General features: G+C 37.4%; 1 protein-coding gene and 1 pseudogene across 3 annotated transcripts in view; both read left to right on the top strand.

Annotated features, from left to right (window-relative positions):
• The first annotated feature begins 2919 nt into the window (after nt 1–2919).
• Nucleotides 2920–5319, top strand: LOC144642093 (microfibril-associated glycoprotein 4-like; annotated as a pseudogene). Its single transcript, XR_013568698.1, has 3 exons — nt 2920–3436; nt 4154–4533; nt 4969–5319. The product of XR_013568698.1 is annotated as a microfibril-associated glycoprotein 4-like (transcript).
• A 3528-nt stretch (nt 5320–8847) lies between these two features.
• The window catches only part of LOC144644782 (matrilin-1-like), a 52541-nt gene continuing 48024 nt past the window's right edge, over nt 8848–13364 (top strand). Inside the window, exon 1 of one of the 2 annotated variants that reach the window (XM_078504319.1) lies at nt 8848–9538. In XM_078504319.1, coding sequence (XP_078360445.1) covers nt 8848–9538 — 691 coding nt within the window. The remainder of the gene's footprint in view (nt 9539–13364) is intronic. The other variant, XM_078504318.1, reaches the window with a different exon arrangement.

The raw sequence follows: 13364 nt of genomic DNA, 5'->3' as shown, positions 1-13364 counted from the left end.
ACCGCGCGCTCATCGATCGAAAAAAAACACGGAAAAATAGAGGGCTGTGGACAGTCTAACGCTCGATTGCTCAGGCAAACATGCCATCCATCGTGTTCGACTGAAATTCTAATCAATTCCCTTAGGGCGTTGTATTTATGTGATTGAAGTTTATTATTTTTAAACATTGTAAACAATTATTCATCACTGAATAACGATAACATTTGTCAATTCTGGGTGGCAGAGTTTGTAACACTGCCCTAAAGAGCTTCGAGAATAAAAGGCCTTATTTTCGCCTCCAGAACACGCCTCATCTACAACCCGCTGAGTGGCGGAACAGCGAAACCGTTTTATGAGGCCAGACCTATAGTCCCTTTACTCAACGGGGTGAAATAAAGACAGTATCTTGAAGAACGAATTTGCTACTCCCTTGGTTTTCTTCTTGGTCGAGAGATTGGATATTGCTTTAAAGAAACACTTTTCTATTGTATTAAGAAAATAAAAAGTAAACTGTAATCAACAGAGTAAACTGACGTATATAGACTTTGTGTACTGACTGTACCGGTGAAGAACAAGTCAGTAAACCGATGACGAATACAATAGATTCATACGTTTTGTTTTTCTATAGACACAAACTGTGTTGCGTTTAAGTTTCCAATCTTATGACAGACGATATAACACCGAACTTCAGAAATATTATGTTGTAAGTTATATAATTTTGTAGGGAACCGCGGGACTTCGAGCCAGTTATAAGCGAAAAAAGTGAGCTTAAAAACAAAGGTAAATGTAAAAATTTCTCAAGACTCTTCTAAAATTCTTAATTATAAACAAATTGAAGTGCGCGTGTCGCTTTCGGTCAAAACAAATTTATTGTTTTCAAGCTTCGATGGCTTCAATAGGTTAAATAAAAGTTTTATGTAATTTGGAAAGCCTTGACAACGTCAGATTTTTGCATCATAAATTCTATTTTAAAAAACCCTCCAACAAATCCGAGAAGCACTTTAGAGCTAGCTCTTGGCTAAAGTATTATATGTTTCTGTAATTTTATTTTTAGGTTTAATGTAATATATGCAACAGAACCGAAACTTATGAATAAAATGTAGACAAATCATGTGAACATCAAGACGCGAAAAAGTAGCGAGTAAGGCTAAATAGGGAAGACGGTTCATTTTTACTAACTCTATGTTAAAGTATACTAAAAATTAATCGTGTGGAAAGCCTGATTTCTAAATTACACAGACTTGACCGTCTTGCAGAATCGAAAAGTAAAATGACGTTAAAATTTAGTTATGTGCAGGATTGCTGTACCATGAATCATTTCGTGTCATTCAGCGAACGCGCGCGCGCACGCAGTGGCGAATGGATCGATCATCAGGCGTGAAGACAAGAGTCCTTTGCACTGAAGAAAGTACTGTTTTGCTCTTCCGTCAGCCACCAGTTTACTTGTAGTATCATTTCAATGGTAAGTGGCGTGTTCAGCATCCCCAGTACGATTTTATAGTCAAAATAATATTCGGCGTACTTGCTTTAATTCTAAGAGTCGATGCATCAGTGTATACCTGTATGCATAAGAGTGAGACTTGTACTTGTTTCCCAAACGAAACGAAAGGATATTATATAATTAGCTTAATGATAAAAGTCATAATACATTTGCCAAATACTCTTTAATTTTGGGCGAAACGGACAAATTACGGAAAACACGACGTACACCCATGTAAAAACTCTTTTTTTTATTTTGAATTTTTTTATGCCCTTTACCTTTTTCTCCTTGGGTTTTCTTGCGATTTAATTGTTTTAATGAAATTATGGCAGTTTTATTTGCAACACAAAGCAGTAAAACTAACTTGAAAAACAAATCACACCACGACCGTTCACTGCTTGAGGAGGCCGCAATATGTTGTAGTAAGCCTTGTACATTGATCTGCTTTATTTATTATCGCGAGTCAAGTTAATTTCCCGAGAATTAATAAAAATATCATTTCTCTTCAGTTATTCAACTGCTACCTCAGATTTGTCTGAAATATTTCAAGTGGACAAAAAATCATTTAGTAATTTGTAACACACGCCAGTAAACTGAACTGATTAAAAAAATATCTGAATATGCGCAAGTGAATACTTTTGTGTCGAATTATCATGGTCATGATTTTTTTTTTATTTTTTTATTTAGGGTGCTTTTTTAGTTTTCCCTGAAAAGCTCATTCAAAAATACCCACCTAACGATACTCCTTATAAACTGGCTCAATTGCTAGGAAAAGGCTTCTATAAGTCAGCGATATAATTCGCGGTCGTGGGCAAAGTTTTAGCTTAAAAAAATCGGTCAATTTAACGAAATCTTCTCTTCGATGATTCACCAGTTCTTCAGTGTCATGTATCCAAATTCATGAAACGTATATTGATTCACTTTACCCTCAGTCAACATGAAGCTAAGATTTCAGAGCTAAACCACGTATCAAGGTTAAAAATGTTTAACATTATGATTCGTAATAAATCAAATCATGATATGCATGGAAGAAGAATATATTGTTCACTATCTTTGATATAGCAGCCGCAACTTTTCTGGCCATCAATAAATCTTACTGATGCTATTAGGAAACTGGTCTCAGTTTTTGCACTTCAATAACGTGTGCAATACATCCGAGTTAGAAAAATACAAAACTATCAATATAATTAGCTGTTATAGATAAGGGAGAATGCATTTTATGAGTCGATCAATCTTCGACACTTAAATCCAGTTACGAAGAAGCAAGAAACATTTACGTTGCCCTCGAGGAAGCGAGCAAGTTGCGAGCGATCAAAACCAATATATGACTGGGAAAATTTATTTTGGAATGGACTTTTTGAGAGCTAGTGTAACCGTATCAGATCGTGAAGATTTACGCTGATATACTCAAGCCCGGAAAAAACACTTTCTTAATTAGAAAAGAGTCCCTAAACAGTTGTTATATTTTTACTGTATTTTTTCATCAGTCAAAAAAGTCATACTGACAGCGAGCGCCTCGTCGCATGTTAGTTTAATTGTCAAATAACGTGTTAGAATTTCCAGCCAGGAACAAGTCTAGTTCATTCTTCGCTTGTTGTGAAAAATCAATGACGTGCAAAATCTTGTAAGGTAAAAAGTAAACAAAAATACAATATAAAATTACAGCTTTGAAGGACAGAAAACACTGTGTTTAAGCCAAGTTGCTGAGAAGATCACTGTTCAAAACACTCATGATGTTTTTTTCTCTCATCTCAGGTTATGTTTCGTTGTGGTTGTTGACTGCTCTGAGTCCAGCTATATCAGCAAACAGCAGCAGCCAGGGAACTCCAGCACCGACCCAAGCGAGCAGTTGTTGTCACAATGTGTACAATTATAACGGCTGTAGCACCGGACCCAGTAACGAGGTCAAGACACTATTGCTGGAAATAAAAACGCAACTCGCTGAGCTTCAGAGGACTTGTCAAGTTAAATGTAAAGGTAAAAACAAATAGTTTTAGTAGTTTTTTTTATTTGTTTTGACACATTAAAAAAGAGCAGATCAAAATTCATGCTGAAAAAAAAATTTAACTCCAGTCGACGAAACTATGAAGATACCGTGAAAGTTCGTGTTGTTGTGGTGAATCCCAGGAATAACAAAAAAGACCAAAAAAGAGAAAAAAGAAGCCCTGAAATTTAAAAAGAAATGCGCCCTGGTCTATGTTTTCTACATCGTTTCTCTTCATCTTGTAACATGTTATTGCTCAATTGATTGATTTCTAAATTGTTGAATTGCCAGCGAGCTAGCTTTAGAATTCGAAGTTAGACTAAAACTCGCTTAATAAAGGTTTTTGTGCAGTCACTAAATTCTTGCCAAAAATAAATGCACCGTGAATTACCCGCTAAAAAGATAAGTGTTTGTTAGTTATTAATAGCAGTTATATTAATATTAAGTAATTATGAACACGATATTTCAACTTTAAATCTTAAATAAATCGAGAAAATTTTCCGTTTTCATTAACATTCCGGCTTATACATCGCTCTTTCGCCGGCTCGGGCTGCAAAAATCATCACCTCGCAAATTCCGAACTTTGCGCAACAAGCATGTGAAGGTAATGCAAAGTTTTGTATGAAACTGCGTACTTTTCATGATCACTAACAACGGAAAACGTGTGCAGCACCTCCTTTAAATTTGATATTTTTTGGTTTTCCTGACAGTCTTTAAGAACTGTGCTGACCTGTACAAATCCGGTCAAACAACCAGTGGTGTTTATACAATCGACCCTGATGGTTCAGGTGCCTTTGATATGTTCTGTGACCAAACAACAGCCGGTGGGGGTGGACAGTGTTCCAGAAGAGACTGAACGGCTCCGTTGATTTCTACCGCGGCTGGGCTGACTACAAGAATGGCTTCGGAGACCTGGCTGGCGAGTTTTGGCTGGGATTGGACAAGATACACCGCCTGACCAGCAGTGAGCGATACAAGCTTCGTGTGGATCTGGAAGACACAAATGGAAAGACTGCTTATGCTGAGTACGATCACTTTGCTGTTACAAATGAGAGCACTAAGTACAAGCTGGGCCTTGGAAGTTACTCCGGTGAGAATTCTATGTAATTTATGTTTAAATTTCGCTTTGCCGGTCTTCTTAGTCCGCCATAAGCAAAGATCACTTTAGGTTTTAGTTTTAGAAGACGAGCCAATTGAAACTAGCTACTGCAACTAGTTCAAGACAATGAGCAATTCAACTTCCTATAGCGTTTCTTGGTCATAACTTAAAAAAAGAGATTCATTTAAGACAGAAGTTAAGTGGAAAGTAGAATTAATGAGTGAGTGAGTTAGTAAGCTGAGTGAATGAATGAATGAATGAATGAAAACCTCTATATTTCAGATTTCCCATGAATTACTTTGTTACGGCGTCGTTCCTCTAGATAAAAAAAAAATCAAATCAAAACAAATAGTTTCGCACTGCAGGTTCTCGTATATTGTGTGAAAATACAGTTTAAATCATTGATAACTATTCTATCTCTTTCAGGAACTGCTGGTGATTCTCTTTCTTCTCATCGTGGTTACCCCTTTTCAACCAAAGATCAGGATAATGACGTCTTCTCCGGCGGTAACTGTGCTGTGATGTATAAAGGAGCCTGGTGGTACACTAAGTGTCATGGTTCCAACCTGAACGGTGTGTATCATCATGGCGCGCACTCATCTTACGCTGATGGTGTCAACTGGAAAACCTGGAAAGGATATCACTACTCTGCCAAGAGAGCTGAGATGAAAATCAGACCAGAAAATTTTTAAGGGATTTTAAGCCAGTTTCCTGTAGAGTAGATGGGTACAGTGCAAAAAAAGCCAATAAACTGTTAACTTACAAATGACCACTGCACTGGGTAACCATAGCGTTGTGCTTTGTTTGTGGAATAAGATAAATAAAATAAAGTTTCAAACTTAAGTTTTTTCTTTTATTTTATTTCGCTCTTTTTCGTCTTCTTATTTCAAATTCCGACAAAAAAATGCGTGTATTACATACATTTAGTATCCCGTTTTGAGAAGGGATGAGTAGACGAAAACTGATATGCATGCTTTGATACGTTTTTTTTTTTTAATGAAAACAGAGTGAAGGGAGGGAAGGAAGGAAATTTCTCGCTCCACAAAACGTCACGAGAATTGCCACATATCACAACTTATATCACTTAAAGGCAAATAGAGAGTCACAAAAAAAATTAGGCAGCCAAGGACCATTAGTGCGCATATCGGATGCCCAAAATTTCATTCAACTATCTGAAAAACAACTATTAAAAGGCGACTGTTCTTAGACGTACACAAGGTGTTAGCGTCTCGTATAATAAGAATATATAGGGAACCCATTCAGGGCTCAAAATAAATTTTGACAGTTGCCAGTCATGGTCACCGGCTAAACAGATTTTAGCTCGGTCATAGGTCATTTTTGTCCGGCTAAAATATTGAAAATAGTACTTTTAAACTACCAGCGCTTTGTTTTTCGTTGAATCATCTTTGTTCGCGTGGTATAAAAAGACCCGCCTTTTTTTCACTGTTTTGGCTGAGAATTTCTTGAAAAGATGGCCTATTAATGTTCTTGCATTTGTAAGATGTGATAGCGACAAGTCAACTGGTTGCTCGTTGTGTTCTCTCGACTTTTAATTTCACCATCGCATTCCTCATTCCTCTCGGAGTTTCGTCCACCCATTTATTTTAGGCCGTCACTCCTTTTCCAAGTGAGCTTTGGCTTTGAATATGTCAATAAACTAAATAAGACCGTTTTGCTCAAAGCCAGCCTTTTCCGTAAGCGAAAGGAAGAGTCGGCAACACGCCGATTTTTGGACCACCTTCTAAAAATCACTGAATATTTGTAAAAGTTGCTTTACTAAGACATTCGAAAGAAGCAAAATCGCTAACTTCGATCAGCAAATAATATAATAATAATAATAATAATAATAAGAACTTTATTTAAGTGTCTAGTCTTCTAGCTAGCCTTAAGCTTACTAATCGGGGACACTGTTTAAAACTAAAATATAATATAAGTACAAAAACGATTCTGGTCTATTTACATTAAATTATGCTACATTTTCCAACACTCTTTGTATTTACATCTAATTCCTACAATTAAGATACTACTTTAAAATACGGAATATCGAACCTATATTTAATACTTATAGGGTGGTTTCGGCTCAAGAGTTGCAAAGGTGACACCCTTTGCATGTGTCTCCTCCGACAAGTCCACTGAGTTCCCTTCCCCTGATGTTCGCCTTGAATCGCTGTAAGGACGTTTCGTTTTTGTCCCTATTGTCTAATTTCGACCACATCAATGGCCCAAGGAAACGAAGGGAATGTTTCCCGTACTTGACAGTTCTTACTCTTGGTACGTAAAAATCTGAGTTCCTTAAGCTATAGCTCGAGGGTGATCTAGGAAAAAGCTCTACTACGTTGCTAGGCAGTAATCTATGTTTCACTTTAAACATGAAAATTGCGATCTCTTGCAATCGTTTGTTATACAAGCTGGTCATCCCCGCGCGTTTTAGGAGGTCACTATAGGAGGAGACCCGATCGCAGAATACTGTACGGAGTCCTCTCTCATTGATCCTCTCCAGTTTCCTTGTGTCGCTTGCTCGGCAGAAATGCCACACCAAGCTACAGTATGTTAGATGGGGTACTATTGCTGTCTTATAGATCTTCAATTTTGCATGTATGGGGATGAGGTTTTTCAGCCTTCGTAGGACGCCAATCATTTTGCTAGTCTTCAAGCAAACCTGCGATATATGTTCCGTAAAGTTAAGGTCTTTGTCAATGATCACGCCCAACAGCTTAAATGCATCGGTGATATCAATTTTACTGTTGTTAATTTCTAACTCCGTCTGTTGTGTATCTTACGAGCTTATTCTTACGACATTTTGCTTTCCAATATATATAAATCAGCCGTTTTTTGGCTGCATATCAATTTCTTACCAAGATTTTACTTAAGCAATGTAATTCGAGGTGCCGCAAAGTCAGCGAACTCAGGCACCTGAGGTTTTTGTTTTATTTGATTGACAAGGGATTTTATTTGATCTGTAGATGGGAACGAAGTTGCATCACAACATGTGCCATTACGCCAAAATGGGACATGTACTGTCTTAGACTGTTTACAGGAAAGGACGAACGCGAGACACTAGGCCTTTCTCGATTATGCTAGCATTTTTTCGGCATTTTTTGGGAAAACGAGCATTTTTTTCGTTTTTTCTTCAAAAAAGAATTGCTAGCATTTTCTGTCACTTTTCATGACTGTGATCCAGATTTTCAGCACTCAGAACTCAGAAGGATAAATAATCCTAAAGTTTCACAATTTTGATTACATAATTTGATTGTTTTCTGTCTGTTTCGACTGTTTGTGCGTTGTGTTACTTGTGTACTTGTGTTGTGTTACTTGTGTGTGTTTTTTTATTTTTTATTTTTTTTTAAAAATAAATATGTTTTTTTATTTTTTTTATAAACAAACAAGTATCACCTGTTGTTGATATGAGCATATAATGTGAAAGTTTGTACGTTTTGTTTGAAATAAAATAAAGCATTTTTTGGAAATCAAGTGGCATTTTTTAAGGAAATCAGGCATTATTTTAGCATTTTTTGGGCTTTATGCGAGAATTTCTAGTAGCATTAAATGCCAGTTTTACTAGCATAATCGAGAAAGGCCTAGAGAACACCAGTGCGAAGAGAGGGAAGGTGGGGCAGGAAAAGAGCGAAGCGAGCAAAAGGACCAAAAGGCCTCGCGCTTCCGCTTTCTTTTCACACGTTAAACGATAAAAGAAAAACGCGAGAAAATAGAGAGCTGTGATTAGTTTAGTTGTGTCGCTGTAACATGTCCCTGCTACATTTTATTGTGAATGCAAAGGAAATACGAAACCTTAACCTGCGAATCGGGCGAATTTTTTTTCGAGCTACACGTGAGCAGGGCGCGAAGAGAATAGGGAGAGGTAGAGAGGAACCTGGAAACGAGATTCTGAGAAGTTTCTGAGAATTGTGGCATTCTCGTCCCCATAGCCCTTTCGTTTCTCTTAGCCGGCTGAGCCTTGGCACGAGAAAACGAAGGGCTCTGGGGACAGAGAATTTCCAGTCCTAGATTCTAGGACTTCCGGTCTTCATGTATGCAGTCATGACGTTTCAAAAGAATGTATGAGAGAGTCGTTATGTTTTTGACTTCCGTTTAGGAATTTTTTGTTCCAAACAGCCAATCAAAAAAATTCGAATTAATTCAAAAATCCTATGTCCCCAGAGCCCTCCATTTCTCGTGCCAAGCCGGCTAAGAGAAACGAAAGGGCTATGGGGACGAGAATGGAATTGTGGATGTTCATCGTCAACAGCCGCCAACGTCAACAAAACTTTGATATCGTCGAAGGACTAGTACTACCGCTCAATAAGAATGATAGCAAATTTCCGTCGGGAAAAAGAACCTATCGGAAGTGGTAGTTTTGGCAACGTTTACAAAGCCAAGTGGAACGGTCGACCTGTAGCAGCGAAAGAACTTCGTGGGGACCTATTTGAACCTCACGATCGAAACGGACATGTTGCTAAATTTGAAGCAGAATGCAGAATTCTTCAACGACTACAACACAAGAACGTTGTTCAACTGTTGGAATTCGTAATCTCACATTCATCGCCTCCAGTGCTCATAACCGAACTTTTGGATCGCGACCTAGGAAGCTCTATTGGTTTATTGTATCCTGAGAAGATTCCATTTCCAAAGACAGTCTCGATCATGTTAGATGTAGCCGAAGGGCTTGCTTACCTTCACGAACGCAATCCGCCAATAGTTCATCGAGATTTAGCTTGTAAAAACGTGCTCCTGACCGAGCAAAGACAAGCTAAGATTGCTGATCTTGGTCTTGCTAAAGTGTTTCCACGAAATAAAAGAAAACAGTATGCCTCTCCTGTGCCGGGTACACCGGCCTATGCCGCGCCAGAAACGTATCCCACTATGGCCTGTGGTAACGCCTCTTCTCCTAAAGTCGAATACGGCGTCAAGATTGATATTTTTTCCTTTGGAATTATGTTGATGGAGGTTATCAATGGCAGTCGTCCAGTCACGGAAACAGAACGACCCTTTACGACTGGTTTGTATTTTTGGCTTTATTTTGTTGTTTTTTACAGTAGAGTTACGATGGTTCTATATTCCGCTTTTCTTTCAAACAAATTTATTTATAAGCACACTTTTATTTCCCGTCAAGTAAACGATAGCTGTATTTTCCCCGAACTAAAGAAAAGTGAAAGCTGTAAGATTGTTACGTGACAAGAGAAGGAAGTAAATTACGTTGCGTTACATTACATCCAACCTGCATCACGCACGTACCCGCGACTTCAGTCAAATATCTTTTTGATGTCATTTTTCGAGTAATGAAATGATTCTTCGTACCTTTAATTTCAATTTAACTTTAATTGAATATTTGAAAACAACACGTTAGGAAAAACATATAAACATATTGCAGCACAGAAATTCATAATGATATCGGAAAATCTCATTTGCATATCATTATGATGTTCAGTAATACTTTCTTGGCTTCGGCGAACAGAATAGCAATGAAATATTATCATGATAATAAATGGCAAATAAATATGTCATCGGAATGGAAATTCAGCCCATTTCTCAACTATTAGTAAATTTTTTAAATTTTTCAGGTCTTGGATCTCCGCTATCAGAAAAAACGCTTCATTTTTTCAGCTGACAGTTAACATTTTGACCACTTCTCAGCTATCAGTTAAACCCCATGCTGACCCTCTAGCATTCTGCTTGTAACGGTCTTCAAACAGAAAGGCTTTTAAATGCGATCCCGGTTTATTTATGTGGAATTAACAACCTCAAATATAACATATACTACCAATAATACTTTCCATAAAAGCTTAATTAATTTAAACAGAATTTTTATATTAATCAAAAATTCAAAATTGAATTTCGTGTTGTCCACGCACAAACACATGGAAGCTCAAACAGATAGTGCTGAACATATCAATCTTTTCAGTATTTTGTTTTAATGGTCCAAGAATTTAAAGTCTAACAAGACGGATAACGATGTTTGGGAAGGCGAACCAGGAGAGTACGATCTATTCTTTTCAAACGTGGCATGCTATTATATTATTGTGAAATGGGAACAATCCACAAATCCAACTTGAAGCGAAAAATTCAAAACTACAAGTTGCGTTTGCTCTTTTGACTTTATATCTGGTATATGCTTGGCTAAAACATTACACTCTTTTTTTTTTTTTTTATAAGGACACAGTTTTTTCGACCCAGGCTGAATATTCCGGCTTATTTTTTTGCCGATTTTAGGCTTAGAAAATACCGTTTGACATTTCCGTTTTAGCAAGTATTGGGTGATCAATTACAAGTGTTAGGCGTCCAGATCTGTATCATGTTTTACCGAACAGGAGGGCATTTTGCGTGCGCATGCGTCGATATGGGCTAGTGAGCACGACAGAGAAGTTCTGCTTTCGATTGTTTACATATTTTTCACAATTTATGGCCTAATTTTCAGCTCAAAATAAAAGGTGTTTTAAGATTTATTTGCTGTATACGATACTAAGAGTCCTTGCTTTATCTTCTGACAACAACAAGCATACTTTGGTGTCGGCGTGCCGTTTATCTGATCGACTTTGGCTATGTGTATTACTGACATTGCGCGTGGACAAAATGGCGACCGAATGTCGAGAACCTAAATACCTTGCCCATGTTTTTAATAGCTGGGAGATCTAAACGGACAAAGCGCTACGGCTACTTAGTACTAAAATATAAAACAGCAGTTTTAACTATACGATGTTATAATCAAGTATCCCGGGTTTGAGCGAGTGGTCATGATTTTGTTCAGATTTTTCATAAAACTGCAATTTCATCGTTCTCACGATGCAAAAATCTCAAAATCTAACCTTGATCTCCAGCGTCTACCGATGATATATGGAGCCTGAAGTACTTGAACTATCGTCTAATGCTGCGAAGGTAGCGTTAAAAAAATGGTCTATTGTGGTATTTTTTAGCTTTCTTTAACCTACGTTCTCGCTGGTTTATTCTAACAGAGAAACTATCGTTTGTGATTATTTCCTTAAACTTAAGCATTGGTCAAAATAACTTCACATTTCGATGTACCACAATTATTCCGTTGAACAAGAAAAGAATTACTGGGATCGGTCTTATTTTTAAAGTGTTATGGTAATTCTTTGCTGGTAGACTATTTGTTTACATTTTACTATGTTAATTAGTACATTTTTGGCTCCTTTATCAAAATCAAGCCTTGATCACCAGTCAAAAAATGGCATGAAACGAACAAGCGATATATATATTTTTCAGAAACGTTCTAATAACTGCTGCATAAAATGTCTTAAGAAATAATTTTTAACCATAAACAATGTTATTTTCAAATTTTCATTCAACGTTTGTTTCTTTAAGTTTGATGTTCGTTCTGTTATAACGACTGTTTTACTTCTGTGTCGCCTAAATGTGATTTAAAGAACTGCAGTTCTTGTTCCAGGAAACCCTGTTTGCCAGTCGAGGGCAAGTTGGCTTTGCTTTAGAGTCATCAGTGAGCTGTATTATCATGTGCAGAACACCCAAACATGTCTTTCCCCTCAGGGAAAACCCTTTTCTTTGGTGGCCGTCCCTTTAGGCAAAAAATCTCCCGACAAGCTATAATATTGCTTGCACTCTGCCTACATTACAGCAATTGATTTGATGTGAAGTTTTGATCCTAATATATCACACTCCAGCACACGAATAAATGTTTTCCTCTTTTTACGGCCTGTTTGATTTTTGTCGTTGAAGGCTTTCCTACCTGTCCCACATATTTTCCCATTATTTGCAACAACGATCCCGAAGCAGGCCAGAAAATCTGCTTTATAAGAGCCTTGCCACACACAAAACACTTTTTCTTAGCGAAATTTACGTCTATATTAAATTATGTGACGATAAACAGTACAAAAAACAAAGTTTGAATCTTCCGCGCCATTTTTATTCCCAAGATCACGCGGTCTTTGTACAGCGGTTGCACGCATGCGCCCGCAAAATGCCCTCCTGCTGTTTTACCGTACCCAAATTTGCACGTAGCCAATCAAGCGCGATCTACTGTCCTGATATCCTACGATATCAAGTCACTGACCTGATATGCCACCATATCGCGGTCACTTTGAAGTAAAGTAGTGTTACTGTACGATAAATTGAAAAACAAGATTTTACCAATAAAACAGAACTTCGTAATTTAAATTTAGCGGTGTTTAGCGGTCGTAAAAAGAGAAAAACGTTCCCGCCAAAAGTAAACTTGAGCGCGCTCGCCAACTGCGCGATGTTTTTGCCGACGAGTACTGAGACATTCAGACTGAAAAAATGGAGTCAGAATTTCCAATTCTTCGCTTTATTTTGATTTTGAAAATTTAGAAAATTTTTGATTTTGAAAATTTAGTTCGTATTTTGGCGAGACGCAAAAATACGAACCATGGCTCGACCAAACTCGCCTGATATGCTTCCGAAGCGTACCAAAAAGGTACGATTAGGTATAAACATTGTGCCCGTGTACCATTGCCTTTCGTTGCAGCCTGGCCGTTTTGGCTTTAAACAAAGCATTGCTCACAGAGGTAAAGTGACGGAAATGAAAATACCTGATTTTGTTTCAACCAAAAACAATATTCTTTTCAAAATCTCAGCCTCTGGTTTATTCTTAAAATATTCTTAAAAATTCGCAAATTTCAGCCTCGATATTCTTAAAAACTAGATTCTTATAAAATAAAAAGAGTGTATGCTTCAGCAATGTTTAGAGTGGTGTGAGTGTTTAGAGCGGTGTTTACAGTGGGGAGGTAATATTTTCAAAATCAATGAAAAAAAACGGGGGAGTGTTTCTTAAAATACAGTAGAAATAAGAAGGGGGAGGGGTAAAACTTTTAGAAACTGTTGTTTTAACACTT

Source organism: Oculina patagonica, chromosome 2, assembly GCF_052425735.1.
Source record: "Oculina patagonica isolate OP01 chromosome 2, crgOcupat, whole genome shotgun sequence".
Lineage (NCBI taxonomy): Eukaryota > Metazoa > Cnidaria > Anthozoa > Scleractinia > Oculinidae > Oculina > Oculina patagonica.
Note: the sequence above shows the minus strand (reverse complement) of the source record. Positions and strands in the feature narration are given on the sequence as shown.